Raw genomic sequence first — 22,378 nt, 5'->3', positions numbered from 1 at the left:
AAATGGGGAAAGAGCCCCTCACCTTACAATCAAGCATGACGCAGCGTGGGGCAGGGTTTAGGGCTGAAGCTGGAGCTGGAGCTGCTGCCTGCCCCCAGCTGCCTCTCCACGCTGAGCCACTCCTGCCCAGTCAGCGCCCCCTGCCCCATACTGCTTCTTTTCTCTCCCCCTGTGCCACACTCCTTAGCTTTGCGCCACAGACTTCATCTTTGCTACAGCCTGGAGCATGAATTATGTGCTCCAGCCCAGCTCTGTAGCAGCAGTGCCAGCTCTGCACCGCTCCAATGGGGCTAGGTTGAAGCCATGCTTTGTGCCCCAGGCTGCAGCACAGAGAGCCTACCAGCAAGACGCAAAGATAAGTGGGGGAGGGGCAGGTGGTGGGGGAGAGATTTCAGGGGGAGCAGAAATGGGAGGAAGGTGGGGCAGGGACCTGAATCTGCAGGGGCAAAGATAAGGGGGCGGGGGTGGAGGGGCAGGCAGTCGGGGGGAGATGTCAGAGGGGTGGAGACAGGGGGAAGGTGGGGCAGGGACCCCAAACTGCAGGGAGCAGAAGCAGCGTATAGAGAGGGAAAGGGGAGGGAGGGGCATGGGAAGGGTGATCAGTACAGCCTGAGGGTGCAGGGGGACAGGCATGATAGGAAGACTGGAGGTAGAGAGGCAGCAGGGGGCAGGCTGCCTGCTTCTCACTGTCTGCTCCACCCCCTCCATACTGCCCTTGTTATCTGCCCCTGACTACCTGTCCCTCATTGCTTTCTCCACTGTCTGCCCCATTACTGCCTGCTACCATGTGCCCCCTCCCTACTACCTCCCCCACTGTCTGTCCCTCCCACCACCTACCCCATTACTGTCCCCCTCATGTCCTCCCCTCACCACTTGGCAGTAGTAGAGGGATAAATTGAAGATGATTCTCCAATAATTAGATTTCGTACATGGAAAACTTATAGTATATTTCTAAATTTTCTGTGTGTAGAATCTAATTATTGGGAGATCATCTTTAATTCAAGGTCATCTCGTATTCAGGCAAATATGGTCTGTTGTGGCAGTAGGTAATGGTTTCCAACAATTGTCCTAAATTAAAACAAAACAACTAGACATTTCACAAAACAATACTGTTGTTGTTAGCATAAACCCTAAATTTCTTGCGTTCTCATTTTTCAAAAATAAATATTTTATCTTATGTTGTTATAACTAATAAATTATGTTGCGGTTCAGGGAGCCAACTGTCTGTTGATAGAAGACATTTAGTACTGTCATCTGGAACCTTGAGGATTTCCAGAGTGGCATTACATGACCAAGGCCAATATGAGTGTCAAGCTGTCAATATTATCGGATCTCAAAGAATTACTGTATACCTAACAGTACAACCCAGAGGTAAGTTTTCAATATCCATATTTGCATCTATTAAAAATGCTACATTTAGACTGAGGTTAAAATATTAATTTAGATGCATGGTTTATTCTTTTCATCATGGATATTAGACTCGCTTAAATGTTGAAGTCTGGTTCAGATAATTCCAAAAGGCACTTTTTACCTTTATCACAGTAGAATTCATGTAATTAGTACATTCTCTCTTGTTCAGCGTTTAACACAAAAGAGACTTGATGCTTTTTGGGAACTCCGAGTGCTCTTATAATATGAAAAGATCTTATAATATGAAAAAGCCTGAAAGTGTGGATGTAATTTAGTAGAAGAATAATGATATTTTAGCTGGGTTAAGTTTGCCTTTGTGGGTTTTCAGGGGCATAGGAAATCACATTACTGGCACAAAGGCTCATACTTCCTCTGAAATTGTAAAGCCTGCAGGTTCTAGAGCTGTTAAAGAAAATATTTCGGTTTCCAGAATATTCTAATATGGATATAGCAGTTTTTCCACAGCTTTCTTCTCAGAAATGGCCAGACTGGTCAACCAGACTCTTTTGGTTAATTTATTTTCTTTTTGGGGGTGTGGGGGAAGAAATCAACCTGACCCAAAAATCATGGAACATTTTAGTTCAAATGGGGTTAACATTTGACAACAGTTGTAAGCAACTGAGAACAAAGTAGTGTAATAGTTTCCTTTAAAAACAGAATACTTTCTGTCCCATAGTAATGCTTTTGCTGATATTTTTACGTACAAATAATGGTACTTTCAAAATATTATTTTTATTTTTTAAAAATGTCCTTGTTTTGGCTTTAAAAATTTTTAATTCATCTAATGGTTATATTTATTTAGTATAGTTGCTGTTTCAAATTATATGCCTCTGAATTTTCTTTACTGTTCTTTTTAACTGTTAACGTAACTTCTTTTTAGTTACCCCGGTGTTCGCTAGCGTCCCAAGTGATATGACAGTAGAAGTTGGAACAAATGTTCAGATTCCCTGCAGTAGTCAGGGAGAGCCTGAGCCAGTAATAACATGGAACAAGGTAACAGATCTTTGTTGGACTGATTTAGAACGCAGTGCCTCCTTCGCATTTCATTGGTGTCAAATCAGGCTTTAAGTGCAGAGCAGCAGACTGTTCTGCTTGTTCTGTGTCTAAGTAAATTGTTGCAAATACATTAGGCTTTGGTCTGGTAATGGTGTCCAGAATGCAGCTACGTAACCTGATTCTGCACAGGACTTTGTAACACTTCTCATACATGTGAACTGAAGTTCATATTGCAGATTTAAAATAAAAGATGCGCTACTAACAGCCTCTATTCCAATCTTACACAGTCCATGCTGCTCGATGCAGGGGAGGATCTCATGATGTCAGGCTTACTGTGCCCAAAAAACTTTTAAAAGTTGTCAGGTGTTCAGTCAGGGCTCCCAGCTGCAGTACCCTTTTTTAAAGGTCCACGGCATCCTGAGCCCAACATGAGGGAAAATTCACTGATGTCTGGCTCATAGCACCCCAGACCTTTAGAAAGACACCCTGTCTAGGGAAGAGGCAAGGGATGGTACCCCACTACTCTCTCCACTCCCAGAGACCAGGAGGGGAGGGAACAGTGGGGTAGTGCTCTCTGCAGCTTCCTAATACCAGGGTGACTGTGGTCTGGGGAATGCATGGAGGAATCTTTTCCCCACTGCTCTCCACACCTTCCCTAGACCAGCATCCACTCTGGTATGGGGAAGGCACAGGGAGTGTGGGAGAGGGGGGTACCTGGAGGCTGCAACACCTGTGTACTCCCTTTCTTGGAAAGACTTCTAATCATTGAAATTTCCCACAAATTCCCACTGCTAGAAGTGAATTGCTGTTCATATGCATATATACAGTACTGAGGCTGTAACCAAGAGTGTGATTTGGTGCCTCATTGTGAAGCTTTTGAATGGTACCTTTCTATCCATGCTTATTCAGCAAATATTTGTTAATAATTTCCCTAATGAAAATTAGGGAAATAAGCACTGCGAGATAACATTAAACTAAAATTAAAACTATCTAAAGCAAAAAAACATAAGGTAGGGCTTATGTTCAGTCTTGGCTTTTTTTTTCAGGTGAACAGGTAAAGGTGTATGTTATGCTGTATTCTAGCAGAGTCCACTGGCAAGCATAAAGAATGTAATGCCAATGGGAATCTTGAAGTTCCTGATTTACATCCCAACATCAATATGGGTTACAAATATAATGCTGCTTTAATTGTTGTATGCTAAGTCTTCCCACATGCCACAATTTTCAAAAGCATGGCCCTTCAAAATGTGTGCTGAAGCATAATGCAGAGACAAGATTAATATTACCTTTCACTAGAACTCTCTGTATTTTGAGGATTTTATTACAGCCAGTTGCTTGATTCTTTGATTGACCATGTGTGTGAGGGTGCACATACACATTCACTTTAGTTGCATCTGCTAACCCAGTGGTGCTCAGTCTTTTTCCCCAACAGGCTGGACAGGCAGTGCCTGATCTGACCATGGTCCAGATGGTGGTTCCAATCCAGTGGCCAGGGCCAACAGAGCAGCCACCATACAGCTATTTGGAGGGTGGTGGGAGGCAGCCCACCTTGAGCCCAGCCCCAGGGGGAGGAGGAGGCTTCACCTGGCACACTGGAGGGGCACGGGGCAGGCAAGTAGAGGAGAGGGATATGACCCAGCCCCACAGGGGGAAGGAGGCATGACCCAGCCCTGCAGGGAAAAGAAACATGGCCCAGCCTCACAGGGGGAAGGGGAAAATGGTACAGCACCAACCCAGCCTTGCAGGGGGAAAGGGGCACAGCCTGGCTGCAACCAGGCTTGCGGGGCTTGGGAATCTGACATAGGGGAGCGTCATTGTTTTAATGGACACTGCTCCCCTACTGCCAAATTTCTTGACCTGTGGGCCAAATGCGATGGCTTCATGGAGGCTGAGCACCCTTGTACTAACCTCTTTTTTCTTCTATGATATAAAGTGGGTTTGATCCCTTTTGGCAGTTGTCTTTGGCAGATGGTTGCTAGATTTGCCCTTTTATTTTATATTTGTGCACCAGAGTGGATTTGCTTATCTTAAAATTTTTTAGGTATTTTTGAAATTATTTTCCTGCAACCAGAGATGTAGGTTTTCTGGAAAATTTTTCAAAGCCCTATAAAACAGTGCGATCTGATTTAGCATATTTGTTTCATGTTTGCATTGCCCTGAATGCATGATCTGATTTTGCATTTAGTTTATTTGACTTATATTTAGTAAACAAAACTAAAAAGGTAACCCCAATAGCCACAAGCCATGTTAATTCGATGTCCCAATAGCCACAAGTATTTGAATTGAAATATTTGATCAGGAAAAAAAATTAAATACAACACACTTAATGTGGTTTATATGTTATATTCAAAAAAATTCAAAGCTTTATGTGGAAATAAATTATTTTTATTGGAATACTTGTAAAAATGTAAAGACAATACACAATAGCATGTACTTCCCATACACTGTTTAAATTTAAGAAAAAAAAGAAGGCACTGAAAATTGCTGACACTAATTTCAGCACACCCAAAGAACTGTGTCTGATACGACCACTCGCCTACTTCAGCAGAGTTTAACTCTCTTCCACTGCAGTCATTGCAGCACCTCCAGTTTCACTGTGTCTATCTGTAGAATCACTTGCACTACTTATTAGTTCCATTTCAGAATCAGATTGAGGCAAATCTGACTCAGAACTACTTGAACCAAGTTCTCTTTTGCTACAGGATGGTTTTACCAATGAGTCTATGGGCAAAGGCAACTTATCACACTGCATCTTCTTCACTAATTGTGCTTCTAACTCATTCTCCAGAAGCAAGAGATTTTGAGAACTAAAAACAAGCTTAGCGGTGCGTTCATTTGTTAGTCTATTTCTCTTTTTTGTCTTGATTGAGCTGAAAGCCTTCCAGTTCCATTCACAAAAAGCTGCAGTTGGTGGAATGCTTATGATCCTTAGAGTGATCCTGGACAACAGTCAGGTGTTACAGTCTCCCTTCCACCATGTGATAGGAGATGTATTCTCTGTTGCCCACTAAATGATGTCTTTGCGCCAAAGTTTTTCTTTTGTACTGTACTTGGCAATGTCTGTCATCACAGCTATTTTGTTGATGTTGGGGACACTCTTAGCTACTTCTATAATTGTATTGAGAGCAGTAGATAATTCATTTTCTGATAAATGTTGTTCTCTGTGTTGAGGATCCGAAAGGTTTGCTGCCAGATGAACTGGACAAGAGCAAAACTCAGATCTCTTGGTAAACATTTGTTTTACTTCTACTACTACTTCTTTGGATAGAAGTGAAGAAGGCAAAAGCTCAATTAGATTTTCATTCAGTTGTCTGAATATCTCTGGAATATTTGAAAGTCTTGGTGTATCTCCTTCAAGTTTCTTGATAGCCACCTAAACTGGTAGTAGCAAATTGAATGCTCCTTGAACTCGAACCCAGAACACATCGTTGTCGAGAATTTTCTTCTGAATGTTCATGGGAATAATCTACTGAAGCACACTACAAACAGTTCTCTGTGCACAGCAAACTATGTAAACACTTTGTAGCCGAGTCCCATCTAGTTTCTCCTGGCAACTTTTTCCTTCCCCTGCTTCTCTTTCTTAATTTCTTCAGTCTGATTACCAACATGATGATTGTTGAATACCGTCACAATCGCTTTGCCATTTGCCAATATTGTCTTCATTGTATTCACGCTTACTATGTCCTTTGCCAGAAGATTCAACCCATGAGCAAGAAAGCCAAATACTATTAGATGAAGATACTTTGCCTTTTAATATTTGCCATGCAGCTTTCATGTTACTCATATTATCACTTACAAGGGCAAGTACCCTGGAGGGACCTGCACTTTCAATCTCTTCACTCAACAATTTGGCTATATATTCACCGGCATGATGAGAAGATTTGGTAGCAGTTGCTTTTAGGAATATTGGTTTAGGTGTTACTAACACAGTGTTCACTAAAGGATTTCCTTGTATATCAGTCCATCCATCTGACATCAGAGTCAGTGATTCTTTCCAATCCTTTGAATAACCATTGTTTTAACTCTGTCATACTATCCAAGAGAGAATGTGGTAAGCGATAATATGACAGTAACTTATATGATGGACGAATTAGTTTATGTTCCTTCCATTACTGATTTTCTGTTATGGAAAGAGGTGTACCACTTGCAAATATAGCTCAAGCTAATGTCTCAAATGCTTTTTCTTGATCTTCTTCTGACATTTTGTCCACAAAGCTTGATAAAAAGCTTGACTGTCTTGAACAGTTACTCATGGTGGATCGCATATCTGGTGACAGTGATCTTGAAAGCAAGGATCCCAATTCTTCTTTTTCGATACCTGGCAGCTCAACATTTTAATTTTCCATTTTTTGCAAATGTGCTATTTCACTTGAGCTACAAGTTCCTGCAACAAAAGGGGGAAACGATTTTTATTTTAGCCTATTCTAGCTTGGCCTCATCCATCAGAAAGAGAAGGACAAGCGGCAGGGAGCTTGTTTTCCCCCCTCCCTGCCAGAAAGAACACTGTGCTGCTCAACTTGCTGCTTAGTTGTCCTGGCACTGCAGAGCCAAAGGTAAGTATAGTCTGGCCTCTGCCATTGGCCAGAGGACTCAGCTCGCTTTGCTGGATTGAAATAATTAACTATCTGTTATGTAGTTTAAAAAAATATATTGTTAAGCCTAAGCTACTTTTGGTACTTAGTGCAAGCAGAAAAGGAGGATACAAATATTTGAAATAAATAAATAAATGATAGTCCAGAGTTGCATTAGCAACTTTTAAAATTATAATGTTTTAATACAATATAGATGCTAGTCTATATGGTGTGTTGTTGAATGTATTAATTTGTTTACTTACATAGGATTCCCAAAGCAGACTTTTCTCAGATGATGTTGTCTACTACTTGGTTATATTTAGCTTTCTATGTATGGCTTTTATTCTTTCAGGACAGTTTCTACATGTTATTAAATGTTTCTTCATTCTTGTTGTGGTGTTAGCATACTCCTGTCTGCAATATTTACATCTAGCAACTTTCTTCCTTCCTTCAGTGGCTTGAATGTCACTAGAATGATGCCACAGACTAGTTTGTTATTTTCTGATTAGGCATTATTATGACTACCTCAAAGGAAAAGCACTAAAAAACTAACAGATCTTATGCAAACACTTTCAGCTTCCCCAACTCAAGAAAAGAAATGAGACACTGCTCTGTGTTTGAAAGTGAAACAAAATTAATCATACTTTTAGTTTTGGTTTTGTTTTCACTTGCAGTCTGAGATGAAATAAGAATTTTAGCATTGGTTTTGATTTGACCTGCACAGTCTATTACATGAATTCATAACTTGATTTTTGGTTTGGATTACTATGTGAGTGTATTAACCCTCCTCTTTACAAATCAATATAGGTACTTTCTCACACGCTGCCTAGGGATAATCACCTGAAAAAAAATTACAACTTTGAAACTGCCAAGCTTGCCTAATATTGTATTGGCATCCATTCATTGTTACTAATGAATTTTATGAAACAATGAATTCTTATGGAAAATTTCCCATGGAAAAATAAAGCACTGGAAAATTTTCTGCCCCACATCTCTGTCTGCAACTCTTCCAATGTGCACCTTCATTAATTCAATAAATATAAATTATTAAAAAATTGACAGGTTACTTTAATAGAGAAATCCAGGGCATCCTTATCACCATGTCTGCTTTCAATACGTATGTATACTTTCTGGTGATTGAGGAACCCTGTAACCTTTAGTACAAACAAAAACAAACAAAACCTCCAAGTTGACCGCTGTCATTGTGGCTATCTTCAAACTCCCCTGCAATCTCAGTCGTCTATCATAATTTAATTTCAGAGTGTACCATACATCTGCAAACCCTGGAGCACTGAGGGTTTCTTAAAAAAAAAAAAGAAGAGCATTCAATCAAATACATAGTGTAATGAATCAGCTAAGGGTGATTCTGCTGATACTCTTCCAGTTCCTGATTTGGGAAACTGAATCCCATTTTCTGTGGTGGTAGTCTTCTCCTTTTTATGGTGTTCAGATGGCAACTCTGATGCAGAGATGAAAGCCACCAGACAGGTGTGATTGGAACTATGCCCCTGGAGTGGGAGAGGGACTCTCAAGAGTAGCATTTCTGTTCTGCCTCCTTTGCAGTTAATTAGCATTTTTGGAAGCGTTCAGTTAAAGCTGTTTTTATTCAATCAAATTTGAATCCAATCCAGTCCCAATAGCATACTGCATATCCCCAAAGGGCACATAGTGCTGCTTTTTGGACATGTGTTTTATCTGCAAAGGGCATACAGCTATTGAGCTATATTGTCATTGTTTTTTAGTTAAAAAATGGATGTGCTTTACTGCTTTTTATGGGAGACATCTTATCGAAGTGGTGTGTAGTTATGGCTTTTGTTATAATGAAATGTTGCTATCAGAACTATAAAAAACTAGCCAATTGCCCATCAAGAATGATGGGGGAGGGAGAGGGCAGGGGGAGGCTGGGATGGTGTGCCCCATCTAACCACCTAACACCCCATTCTGCCGCAAGGTGGAATCTCTTGTCTATTTAATGTTTGATTTTGGCATGTTAGCATAAATACTAATAAAATTCTTAGAAAGTGTGCATTCAGAATAACTAAGCATTGTGCTTTGCTGCAGGATGGGGTTCAGGTAACAGAAAGTGGGAAGTTTCATGTTAGTCCAGAGGGATTTCTCACCATTCGTGATGTTGGAACAGCTGATGAAGGCCGATATGAATGTGTTGCCCGGAATACTATAGGCTACTCTTCTGTTAGCATGGTTCTAAGTGTTGATGGTAAGGTCTGTAAATATAATGCATGGCAAGATATCAATTAGTTCCTAAATGAACGATGATTGTTTAACTTATAGACACAAAATCCGATTAAAAACACTAAAGGCCAACTTGTGAACTTCTTGCTTGCCTCTATAATTCTTTTGACTTGTAAGACTAAATTTAGGTGACTGACTGCTTACCAGTCAGTAAAAGGTAGAAAGATTTTGGCTGAGTTTTTCAAAGATTTAGGCATCTATGTTTTCTTTTCTTTTTCCGTATGATTCATGACTCTTGAAGCATAGTAATGGCTGAAGCCCAAACATTTGGGGTTGCAGGAGCCATGCTAGTTTCCTCCTGAGGTATTCTTTTGCTGTATCTGAATTTGCTGAGTCTGACTTCTGAGCAAATGACTTGACTTGAAAGCAAATCATCTGGCATTTTTAAAGGAAGCCTTACCATAGCCAGTTGGAAACTAGGTTGCTGCTGCAGGCAAGGAATTCCTAAAAGTGATTCTTAATGGTTGTATAAGAAGCAATGGAAATAACAAATGAGCAAGGATAGGTGTAACAAAGGAGTTTTTATATTATATATTATTATATTATATAAAATAATTGTGTGCATGTCTATATATATATGGTAAAAACCTACCTGACAGTCTTGACAGTGTAATATAATCTCTCTCTAATATTTGTATAATCACTTTACATTTATATAGACTGGTCCTAAAGCATTTACTGATGGTGCCAAACTTTATTTTTTCAAATTCCCTTTTATTAAAATACTATTCCTTTTTACTATTTCCTTTTTATTAAACTATGTCTATACACCATTTTTCCTTTCCCTAGCACTAAGATTAAATCTAATATTTTTTTACATCATGTCATTATAACAGTATGGTATAGATTCAAAGATCTGTTTTTGTATAATTGGTTATTATTTCCTACTGCCCTTCAAAATATTCTTCATTTTGTTGTGCTGTCATTAACGTGTTTTAATGATCTTTAATGTGCCAGTTGATCTGCCCTCTGAACATACAACATAAATAAAAAACATGAAAAGCATAGAACTAAATTTTCTATGTAGATGGTATAATACCATGACCATGGACAAATACACTGTTTGAAGCAATCTAAATAGCAAGAATGCAGGTGTTCACAGATAAAACACTTCATAAATGATCCTTGAAAAAGAGATCTTTGAAATGCTTCATTTTGAAGCGCTTCCTGCAATGAGAGGCAAGGATTTCTTTGGGTAATATTGTTAACAAACCAACTGCATAGTTAGTATAGAGTTTTATATAAACTTTGGAATGCAAGACAGTCTTTTTTCTTCCTGGAACATCTTTACTTACCAGCAGTCTTCCAGCATCCCACAGTGCTCTGTTCTGTTCCCCCCACCCTGTGGGAGTTGGGGAGGGCAAGAATGGAGTGAACAGCCAGTGAGTGGTCTTCTGCGCACTCAGCTCACCGTAGGAACCTACTAAGGCCAAGAGGCATGCATGGGATTTTTGGTCGCCTACTCTTTGGCTAAATAGCAGTGTAGCAGCATATTTTTTTAGCCATCTTGAGGCATTTGGTGTTGGGCCAATCAGAGGGAGGAATGGAGGCAGGGGAACTGCATGTCTGCATGATGTTGAAGTATATCAAATATGAAGCACTCCAGGTTTCAGAGTGCTCCAAATGCTCATCCATCCTATCTTCCTATCTCTCTTTCTCAGCTCCCTTCTTGTATTCCCTTTTGACCAAAAACAATTATTTGCTCTAAACTCTGTATGTCAGTACATCTGAACTCCAGGAGAACACCCAGCAGCACCCTGTAGAGTTGGAAGTTATTCCCTGGAATAAGCTAACTATGAGATGAAAAAGCCACAGTCTATCTAAAATATTTCTTTTGAACTAAGATTAGGGTTTTTTCCATGTTCCCAAAATAGATTTTTGATATAACTCCCTTTTCTATCATTTAGGTGTAGGTTAAATAATATTTCTACGGAAGACTAAAGCCATGGGAGGGACAGAAATATTCCTTGCCATGGTATTTTAATACTACTGTGACTTTTAAAATCTGGATTATATTTGAAGCAGTACACAATGAGGATACATTTTTGTTGTCTTCAAAAATATTTGAATGCTTCAAAGCTATATTTTAAAAAATAAGTAAAAATTGAGTGCCTATGATTATTTTAGGGTCCCTGTAAATTGTTTTCCATTAGAATAGTAAACCTATAGGTCACTGAATTGAAAAAAAAAAAGTGTAGTATGTCAGCTGAAAAAGCAAGCTATTGGTGTTTAAAGCAAAAAATAAAATACAATTGTAATTTCTGCTGTTTAGGTCCTGAAGTTTAGAATTCCAACCATGTTTATCCATATTCAGAAAAATCATTCTTCGGGTATTTTAATGGAGCCAGAAGCTGAGCTACCAGTTGTACAAAATTAGTGACTTTGTGCTTTGAAGATAAAGTTGTGTATTTAAAAAAAATCTCAGAGAAAAACATAGGAAATTAACAGTTTTGTGTCAAACTGACAGCACCAAGTATACTCACAATTAACATAGGTTTGATATAGCTAATCATTGCAATCATTGCACTGTTGTGGTCACCCCCTTTTTCCTCCAATTTTTCTATTCTCTCAGTGTCATTTTCCAAAATTAAAAGTTCTGTGGGTCTCCTTGAGGATTGGCATTATAAAGATCCCATTGTAGAGTTTTGTATTAGTCAGTAAACTCAAGCACTGAAGTCAACAGGAGTCTTTTCATTGATTGCTGTGGATCCTAGATCATAGTCATTGATCCAAGCATCTTTAAGCTGCTGATTTGCCACACCAGATCAAAAGTTCAGATATGCAAACTTCACTTCGTATTCACTTTTTGTTTTGATCATGTTTACAAATTTGTAAAATTTATAAAGATTACAGCCATTTCCATTTTAATGGTCTTGTGAACTTTTGACATACCATTTTATTATTAAAAGCAGTTTAATTTAAAAAATGATTTTTTAACTGGCATTGCAAAATCTGAAGTCCTCAGCAGGTGTAAATATGGTTTAATAGAGTTCCCAAATGGTTAGTAATTTTAAATTTTGGAGCAGGTAAAACTTACAGAAAAGTGGTTCTCTGTGAAACTGAAATGATGTAGTGTCTAGACACTACTTTATAGGAGTAACTATTTTGTGTGGTAATTTTTGCTCTAACATGCAACTTCATGTTTTTCTAGTTCCTAATGTCAGTCGAAATGGAGATCCATTTGTACAAACGTCAATTGTGGAAGCAATCGCTACTGTTGACAGAGCTATAAATTCAACACGTACACATCTATTTGACAGGTATCGTGCTATTAAAAAAACTGGGAAGCCAAAATTAATTTTGGATATACCAAAAGATATAGAAAAATCATCAAAATCAATGCATAGGAGAAATGAGACAATGTCATGATTTTATATAACAACTTTAACTTCTGGTTAGTTTCTAGAGTCCTGGTAATATGGCATGAGATCACTATGTAAAAATAAATTGCACCATGCTATGCAAAAAAACTTTTATCCAATAAGGCTCTAAATCAGGATTTAGCAACCTTTTAGAGGACTGGGCTGGCCACTTGAGACTTGGCAACCTTTCCCCTGAGCAGCCAAGCTGCCTACTAATGCCTCTGCCATGTACTACCATTTCTCATCCCCAACAGCGGTGGGAAGGGTGGGATGGTAGCAACAATGTTGATGGTAGCAGCATGTGCCACAGGAATGGGGGAGAAAGCAATGAGAGCTCTATGGGGTGGTGGGGACACTGCAGAGGGAATCAGCAGTGTGTTGGTGAAGGGGGCCAGCCACACTCTTCCTTTTGCTGCTGCAGTCCCAGTCAAGTCACTTTACAAACCAGTTTTGGCCCCTGGACTATACTAGAGATTGGCAACCTTCTTAGGCAGAGTGCCAAAAATACCCACAACCTTGTCTTGTAAAATGTTTGCATGTCAGGGGCAGATGGCAGGAGCTGTGAGAGGCCTGATCTTTGTTGTAGCAGTGCAGCCTTCTTTCCCGCTGTCCACCCTGAGGCATGCGTGCACCCACTGCCAGCAGTGAGCCAGGCTGAGCTCCACTGACCCAGGTGTAACCTCTTGCAGCCTCCCAGCTTCCTGCCACACCTGGCCTGGGCTCTGGGTAGGCCCCTGGCTCCTTCCATGGAGCCCGGGCTGCTTGCAGTAGGCAGCAGAAAGGCTGCAAACAGCTGCAGCAGGGTGTGCAGAGCCCCAGCCTGGCTCATTGCAGGCAGCAGGTGCACGTGCACCTTAAGGGAGACAACAGGGAACAGGGCTGGGGCTGCACTTCCACACCAAGGATCAGGCCCCTTATAGCTCCCCTGCTGTCCTCCTTAGGCCCGAATGCCAAGCAAAAGCCTTTGTGTGGCACACTGGCACATGTGCCGAGGGTTGCCTACCCCCGAGCTAACCGTTGCTAACCCCTCCTTTAAATATTTACCCCAAACATTTGGAAAAAGGAGTACATTTCAATAGCTCGCTGCTATTTTGATGTTGGTCTAACGCATTTTAATGTAAATGTAATCTATTTAAGTGTTTAAATATATTTATTCTTATTTATTTTTGCCTTCCATTTTGGGATGAGTAACCAAGGTATAGTCTAATCATATCTAGTGATATCTTTAGTTGCAGAACTTATATTATTTGTAGTGTTATGGTTGTTCTCTTATAGCTCTAGTGTATGCATTCACAATTTTTTTTTCCAATTATCTATTAGTCGTCCTCGTTCTCCAAATGATTTGCTAGCCTTATTTCGATACCCAAGAGATCCATACACTGTTGAGCAAGCGAGAGCTGGCGAAATATTTGAAAGAACATTACAGCTTATTCAAGATCATGTACGAGATGGTTTAATGGTTGACCTAAATGGAACAAGTCAGTCCTTTTTTCCTAATTTTTCTCTGTGTTGTACTGTGTATATGATCTCAAATACTTATACTTCAAGCGGTGTTAATTTAAAAAACCTGACTGCCATTTAAATCATTGGAGCTCAGCTGACCATGTAAAAGTTCAGCAAGAACTAGGGTTGCCAATCTGGGTCCTTGCTTTGCATATTGTTATGTTTTGATGTAGCTTCATAGAGATCTGCTCGTGCGTTATTTTAATTCCCACTTTGGCTTGCAAAGAAGTCTTTGCTGCAGTCAAATTCTTACAAGTGGTTCAACTGAAGTCCATAGTATTGTCTGGTAGAGTGTGAGCTGTTGTTTCTTAGCAAGACTTATATGCTGATAAGTCTCAATATTTTTATTAGTTATTTTCTCAAATAGAAATATTATAAATCTGTATGTCTAATTACAGAAAAGAGATGACCTAAGAGGAAAGATTTGACATTTGTGATCATTTTGCAAAATAAAGTTTTATATTTATTGTAGCAGTTTTCCTAGCATTAACTACTTCTTCCTTTTTGAATGAAGTAGAATATCAAACTAAAGTACTGTAGTTGTTTCATGGAGGCCTGTTCTTAAATTGATTTGTGATTAAGAAACATAATTACTGCTGCTTTTTTATAAATCATAGAAGAAATACGCAGTTTAATATTTCTTCTCTTTTAATTGTTGAACTTAGCATTCAAACTCATAATTCCCAACTTGAGAACATACAACTAAATATACAAAGAAAACTGTAAGGTAATTGTGTTGTAGTACCTATAAGTTTCTATTTTTGGCAGTTGATATGTAGTGTTTCTGCACTTGAAATGTATGAGCAAAGCATTTGGAAATAATGATGGCATTTTAGAAGTAATGCAGAGACTAGGCACACAACCAAAAGCTACACTAAAGTATGAGAGAAAATATTTTCCTTATAGTGTTCCTTTTGATGTTTCTAATTGAGAATGTACTGTAACTTCCTAAAATTCTAACTATGACCCTAAACTAGTCCAACATTTTTATAAGGCCGAATAGAGTAATCTTTGTGGAATTGGTACACCATAATTTTTGCTGGTAAAGGTGGACTATTAAATTAGACTTAAGCAAATAATTTACAAGGCATAATTCATCACAAAAAATCATATTCTTTTTGTAAACACAAAAGCTCATGATTTCTATGAATTTATTAGTAATTGAAAATGTCCTTTTTACTCCCCACCCCCTCCCCACACACATTTTGTAACTATACTGTACATGTATTTGAATGTTCAGAAAATTGCATTTTGTCACATCAGTGACATAGAAATTTTTTTGCCTTACTGGATGCATATGTGTGTATTTGTAGTGCAAATTCATGCACATCTCATTTTGAGTTTTCATGAATAATTGTGTATGAAACTACATGGTATTAAAAACTAATCAGTCTAATGTTGACCGAAAGGGAATACAGTAGAGCTCCTGCCATGATCATATGAGTTTTAAAACGTAAACAAAAAATCTTAGACTTTATATAGCATTAGTAATAGTTTATATAGTATTGGGACTTTTTCTCAGAATCAGGTCTAGTGTTTGATCTCCCAAGACAGGTATCTTTATTTATTTTAAAGAAACTGAAAGTGTGAAAGTAATATGTTTTCATGTAAATGGCCTCTTTCCTAGTCTCTAGGTTTGGATCTGGGGAAGCTATGTGGAGCCTTGGATCTTTGATCCAGATCCTATTTTACCTTGATATGCTTAAGTCATGCACATGCAGCTGTGTAACTGCATTTTTTGCACTTGGGCACAGTTTTGGATTCACCTTGTTACACCTACCCCATGATTCTCTACTAAGTATACTCAGAAAGCTTCGTTGTGACCACATAGCCACGTGGGGCAATAGAACTTTCCAGGAATGTGCATAGTGCAAGACAAATTAGTCTCAGGCCCCTGGCCGATTTGCAGTGAAAGATGTAATGGGATCTGAGGCATGATGCCCACAATCATGCTTCCTGCCATGGCGCATGTGCATGTCTGATGTTGGTTTTTTTGGTTTTTTGTTTTTTGTTTTTTTTTACACTTGCTTCATCTTATCTCTGATTAAATTATAATTTTTCCACCTCAAGGAATATGGCTACTTATATGTACCTAGAAAAGTTGGGTATTGTAGCTGTTTTTGTTACTTCTTTTTTTTTATTCCTTATTCATCATAGTAAATATTGCAGAATATTTCAAATAAACTCACGGATATTTGAAAGAATGCCATGAAGCAGAGCACAGGACACAGAATAATGGGTATAAACAGCAACAAAGCAGATTTAGATTAAATCTCAGGAAAAAATGTCCTTATAGTTACAACATTAGAACAATGGAACAAGCTGTGGAAGGAAATTGTAGAACCTACTTCAATGGAGGTTTTAAAAAAAGGCTGGATAACCATTTGTCTCTGATGGTTTAGGAGTAGCACATCCTGCATTTGTGTAGTGTGTTGAACTAGATGGTTCTGGCAGACCCTATGATTCTATGATAACTATCTTGACTTTTGATATTAGTTGGGGGTCAGATTTTCAAAGAGTTTAACTCATTTAGGTTACCTTTACATGAAGTGAACATGTTTTCAAATAATTTGCATGGATGTCAAGTACTTTTGAAAGTATACCAACTCCAGAGCTGTTTTTAAAAATGTGACACTTGGTTGTTATGATTTTTTCCCCCTTCTGTTTAAAAGTTGGCATCTTTATAAGGCTTCATTCTGACCTTCTAATGGCAGCATTCTCTTCTTAACCAATAGCTCTATTTAGTAATATGGAAAATATAATAAAATTTTGTCCAGTAGTTTATTTGTGATATTAGATTTTGGACAGGAATATGTCTTTAATTTTCCCTCTGCCTCTCTTTTATTTCAGGCTATCACTATAATGATCTTGTATCTCCACAGTACTTGAACCTGATAGCAAACCTATCGGGCTGCACAGCCCACAGAAGAGTGAATAACTGTTCAGATATGTGCTTTCACCAGAAATATAGGACTCATGATGGGACTTGCAATAACCTGCAGCATCCAATGTGGGGAGCCTCTCTAACAGCCTTTGAACGCTTGTTGAAGTCAGTTTATGAAAATGGATTTAATTTGCCTAGGGGCATTGGATCTAATAGACGCTATAATGGATACACACTCCCTATGCCTCGCTTGGTTTCCACTACTTTATTAGGAACTGAAACAATAACCCCTGACAATCAGTATACTCACATGCTAATGCAGTGGGGTCAATTTCTTGATCATGACCTTGACCTCACAGTTGCTGCTCTAAGTGAAGCGAGGTTTTCTGATGGTCAGCATTGCAGTTCAGTTTGTACAAATGATCCTCCTTGTTTCTCAATCATGATACCACCGAATGACCCCAGAGTTAGAAATGGTGCACGCTGCATGTTTTTTGTACGTTCCAGTCCTGTTTGCGGAAGTGGCATGACATCTCTTTTAATGAATTCTGTTTACCCACGGGAACAGATCAACCAACTGACTTCTTATATTGATGCATCCAACGTATATGGCAGTTCAGACCATGAGGCACTAGAAATCAGAGACTTTGCAAGTCAAAGGGGCCTTCTGAGGCAGGGTATTGTACAGAGATCAGGCAAGCCTCTTCTTCCCTTTGCTACTGGCCCACCAACAGAATGCATGAGAGATGAAAATGAGAGCCCGATTCCTTGCTTCTTAGCTGGGGATCAGCGTGCTAATGAACAGCTGGGTCTCACTAGTATGCATACATTGTGGTTTAGAGAACACAATAGAATTGCTACAGAGCTACTGAAACTGAATCCACATTGGGATGGTGACACGATATATCATGAAACACGCAAAATTGTTGGTGCAGAAATGCAACATATAACATACAGCCATTGGCTACCTAAGATCTTAGGAGAGGTAGGCATGAAGATGCTTGGAGAATATAAAGGTTATGATCCTAATGTTAATTCTGGCATAACTAATGAGTTTGCAACTGCCGCTTTTAGGTTTGGTCATACACTTATCAATCCTTTATTGTATCGGCTGGATGAAAACTTTGAAACTATACCACAAGGCCATGTACCTCTTCATAAGGCATTCTTCTCTCCATTTCGGATTGTAAATGAAGGCGGCATTGATCCACTTCTAAGGGGATTGTTTGGTGTTGCTGGTAAGATGCGTGTACCATCGCAGTTACTCAATACAGAATTAACAGAAAGACTCTTCTCCATGGCACGTACTGTGGCTTTAGATCTGGCAGCTATGAATATTCAAAGAGGCAGAGATCATGGAATTCCTCCCTATCATGATTTTAGAGTATACTGTAATCTGTCTTCAGCTCAGACTTTTGAAGATTTGAAAAATGAAATTAAGAATCCTGAAATCAGGGAGAAACTTAGCAGGTGAGCTTGAAGTGCAAAAGAATATTTTTTAAAGCAAGTGTAATATTATATCTAATTGTGCACATGAAATTAATACTTATTGAAGTGCATGAACCCTAGAAGAAAATGTACATGAAGCAAGTGATGAGGGAAATTTCCCACAAACCATCCTGTTCTCAACAGGAAATGTGTGAGGCTGGGATAAGATTTAGTAACACTTTGGTAAGCTATGGACTGTCTTTTCCTTACTAGTGCCCCATATTGTGCAATTCTTCCGCTTCAAAAGTTGTAGAAATTGTCTGAAGTTCCTGTGTCACTCTCTGCAAGTCTCTGAAGTGCCAGCTGTGTCAGCTAGTATTACTTCCCATTTTATGAGTAATATTAAAAATATGTAAACATATTTAAATTTAATACTGAGATTGCCTGTCAGTGTTTATTTCTGTAGTTTCACAGTCCATATTTTGAATAAAATGTAGCAGAAATAAGGCTAGAAGTGATATTATACCACTGTCATATTTTTCTGTTAATTTTTCAGGCCTGTTGCCCATATTTGTGTCAATACTGACTTGTTTGTAATACATGATTTTTCATGCATACTGTTGGTATTTTTCTTGTTATAGATTATATGGTTCACCGCTGAATGTAGATTTATTTCCTGCTCTAATGGTAGAAGATTTAGTTCCCGGTAGCCGATTGGGGCCAACTTTGATGTGTCTGTTGAGTACACAGTTTAAACGTCTTCGGGATGGAGACAGGTAATTCTTAGTACTGTGGAAAACTCTAAGTGATTAAAAATGAAAAAAATACTTAGTTGCAAAAGTATGTTTAAGCATCTTGTTTCAACAGCAAATCTCCATTTCCTTTTCTTACATGATTCTAATATAGAAATGAAAAATAAAGCTACCACTTCCACTTCTTTCACAAACTTTATAAACTCTGTTTTATCTCAGTTTCATTTCTATATTTGACATCATATAAGAAAATAAATGGAGGTTTGAAACTAAATAAAGCTTTTCAAAGGACCTAAAATGTTAGCTGTTCTGGCTTAATTTTTTGGAATCATAATTCCAAACTGAGGCAGACGAGGTTCTTTGGGTGAATCTGATATCTTTTATTTGACCGACTTAAATAGTTGGAAAACAATTCTAAACTGATGTGTCCATAGGGCCATATGGGATGCACCCAAGGTTGCCGAGGGAGTTGGCTGATTGATTGCAGAGCCATTGGCCATAATCTTTGAAAGCTCATGGTGATCAGGAGAGGTCCTGGATGATTGGAAAAAGGCAAACATAGTGCCCATTTTTAACAAAGGGAAAAGGGAGGATCCAGGGAACTGCAGACCAATCAGCCTCACCACAGTACCTGGAAAAATCATGGAGCAGATCCTCAAGGAAACAATTTTAAAGCACTTGGAGGAGAAAAGGGTGATTAGGAACAGTCAGCATGGATTCACCAAGGGCAAGTCATGCTTGACTAACATGATTGCCTTCTATGACGAGGTGAATGGCTCTGTGGATGTGGGGAGACCGGTTGATATGGTGTACCTTGATTTTAGCAAGGCTTTTGATATGGTCTCCCACAACGTTTTCGCAGGTAAGCTAAGGAAGTATGGCCTGGATGAACAGACTGTAAGGTGGACAAAAAACTGGCTGGAGCATTGGGCTCAGAGGATACTAATCAATAGCTTGATGTCTAGTTGGCAGCCAGTATCAAGTGGAGTGTCCTAGGGGTTGGTCCTGGGGCCGATTATGTTCCATGGTTTCATCAACAACCTGAAAGATGGCATAGAGTGCACCCTCAGCAAGTTTGTAGATGTCGCCAAGATGAGGGGAGTAGCAGATACACTGGAGGGTAGGGCTAGGATTCAGTGACCTAAACAAATTAGAGGATTGGGCCAAAAGAAATCTCATGAGGTTCAAAAAGGACAAGTGAAAAATCCTGCACTTAGGATGGAACAGTCCCAGGCACTAGTACAGGCTGGGGGCTGACTGGCTAGGCAGCAGCTCTGCAGAAAAGGAGCTGGGGGTTACAGTGGACAGTAAGCTGAATATGAAGCAGCAGTGTGCCTTTATTGCCAAGAAGGCTAACAGCATACTGGGCTGCATTGTTAGGCATGTTGCCAGTAGGTGAAGGGAAGTGATTATTCCCATCTATTCAGCACTGGTGAGGCCACATCTGAAGTACTGTGTTCAGATTTGGGGCTCTCACTACAAAATGTATGTGGACAAATTGGAGAGTCCAGCAGAGGGTGACAAAAATGGTGAGGGGGCTGGGGCACATGACTTGTGAGGAAAGACTGGGGAAACTGGGCTTATGTAGTCTAGAGAAGGGGAGACTGAGAGGAGACTTAATAGCAGCCTTCAACTACCTGAAGGTGGGTTCAGAAAAGGATGGAGCTAGGCTGTTCACAGTGGTGACAGATGACAGAACAAGGAGCAACAGTTTCAAGTTGCAGCAAGGGAAGTTTAGGTTAGATATTAGGAAGAATGTTTTCACTAGGTGGGTAGTAAAACACTGGAACAAGTTACCCAGACAGGTGGTGAAAGCTCCATCCTTGGAGGTTTTCAAAACCTGGCTAGACAGAGTCTTGGTTGGGATGACCTAGTTGGGGATGGACCTGCTTTGAGCAGGGGGTTGGATTAGATGACCTCCTGAGGTCCCTTCCAGTCCTAACTTTCTATGATTTTATGAATTACAGAGTTGGAAAGGACCTTGAAGTTCAATCAATTGTTAAAGCCTTTTACCTTTTTATAGTGTAAATTTCATAGTAAGCTCTAGGGCTAGGGACAGACATTCAAATAGCCTGAGCCTGAATTGATTCATTTTTTGCAGGTTAGTCTAATCTGCAAAGCTTGAACCGATTTGGAGGTGCATAGACATTCCCTTTTCATTTCAGAAATGTAAGCACATGCCTGCAGTGACTGAGGCTAGAAGCTGTGGGGCAGTAAATCAGCCCTCCCTTCCTTTCCACAAAACTGAGGTGAGGGGGAAACGGGAGATGTGGCCAGACCTCGGCAGGATGCTCTGATTAGCCCTGCAGGGAATTGATAGCAGTGTTTATCACCCCTAACTCAGTGTTTATTACCCCATTAAGAAAACAACAGAAGTACATTACCAGCTACCTGTTTTGCCTTTGTCACAGCATGGACCAGAGCCAGCAGGTGGTCTGCTTGCTAATAGGCAGATACCTCTCAGCAAGGCAGAGGGGAGGAGGGAATTCCTGCTTAGCCGGGAGTGATGCAGGGGAAGGGAGCAGCCTGCAAGTCTCTTCTGGAGCTGCAGCCAGGGAGCAGAGAGCCCTGTCCAGCCCAGAGAGTATGCCGGGATGCTGGGGGTGTCTGGTTTAACTTAAACCAGCAAGGGGTCTGGGACAGACATTGCGTAAACTGGTTTGACTCAAATCAGTTAAGTCTGATACTACATTCAACCAGGTTTATCTCAACCTGCTTTCAGCCGTATTCAAACTGGTTTATATGCACTGAACATCTATTCTGTTACTGGTTTAAACCAGTTTCTGATCACTTAAACCAGTTTATGTGTAGTGTTTGTCCCTAACCTAAAAGGCAACCTTATGTGGCTGATTGGCCTCAGAACAGGAAGCCAGGATTTTGTGAGTCTCCTGTAACTAAGACTGACCCTTAACCTCTCAGTCTGCTTCTCTGTAAAATAGAGATAATCTTCCACATGTTCCATTTCTGGGTACATAGATCTAAATTCACTACTTTATCACTTGAGCGAGTTGGACCCTCTGTTTCCACACACTAAAATTATCTTGCATGGCAGACATGTTAAATAAGTCTGTGGAGGTACACAGAAAATATCAGATAACATTCTGGGGTATAGGTTGTAGCTGTGTTGGTTTAAGGACATAGGCAGATAAGGTTCTTTGGGTGTTTCATAGTTTCATAGTAGCTAGGGTCAGGAGGGACCTGAACAGATCATCTAGCTTG

At 39.7% G+C, this 22,378-nt stretch overlaps 1 protein-coding gene across 1 annotated transcript in view; it reads left to right on the top strand.

Moving 5' to 3' along the window:
* Positions 1-22,378, top strand: part of PXDN (peroxidasin) — a 149,975-nt gene that overhangs the window by 93,190 nt on the left and 34,407 nt on the right. Inside the window, exons 12-18 of the mRNA XM_006022973.3 lie at positions 1,213-1,371; positions 2,291-2,403; positions 9,039-9,195; positions 12,382-12,490; positions 13,913-14,070; positions 16,946-18,449; positions 19,049-19,183. Coding sequence (XP_006023035.1) covers positions 1,213-1,371; positions 2,291-2,403; positions 9,039-9,195; positions 12,382-12,490; positions 13,913-14,070; positions 16,946-18,449; positions 19,049-19,183 — 2,335 coding nt within the window. The remainder of the gene's footprint in view (positions 1-1,212; positions 1,372-2,290; positions 2,404-9,038; positions 9,196-12,381; positions 12,491-13,912; positions 14,071-16,945; positions 18,450-19,048; positions 19,184-22,378) is intronic.

The sequence above is a fragment of the Alligator sinensis genome, unplaced genomic scaffold (assembly GCF_000455745.1).
Source record: "Alligator sinensis unplaced genomic scaffold, ASM45574v1 scaffold832_1, whole genome shotgun sequence".
NCBI lineage: Eukaryota > Metazoa > Chordata > Crocodylia > Alligatoridae > Alligator > Alligator sinensis.
This window is presented reverse-complemented; position numbering and strand designations above follow the sequence as displayed.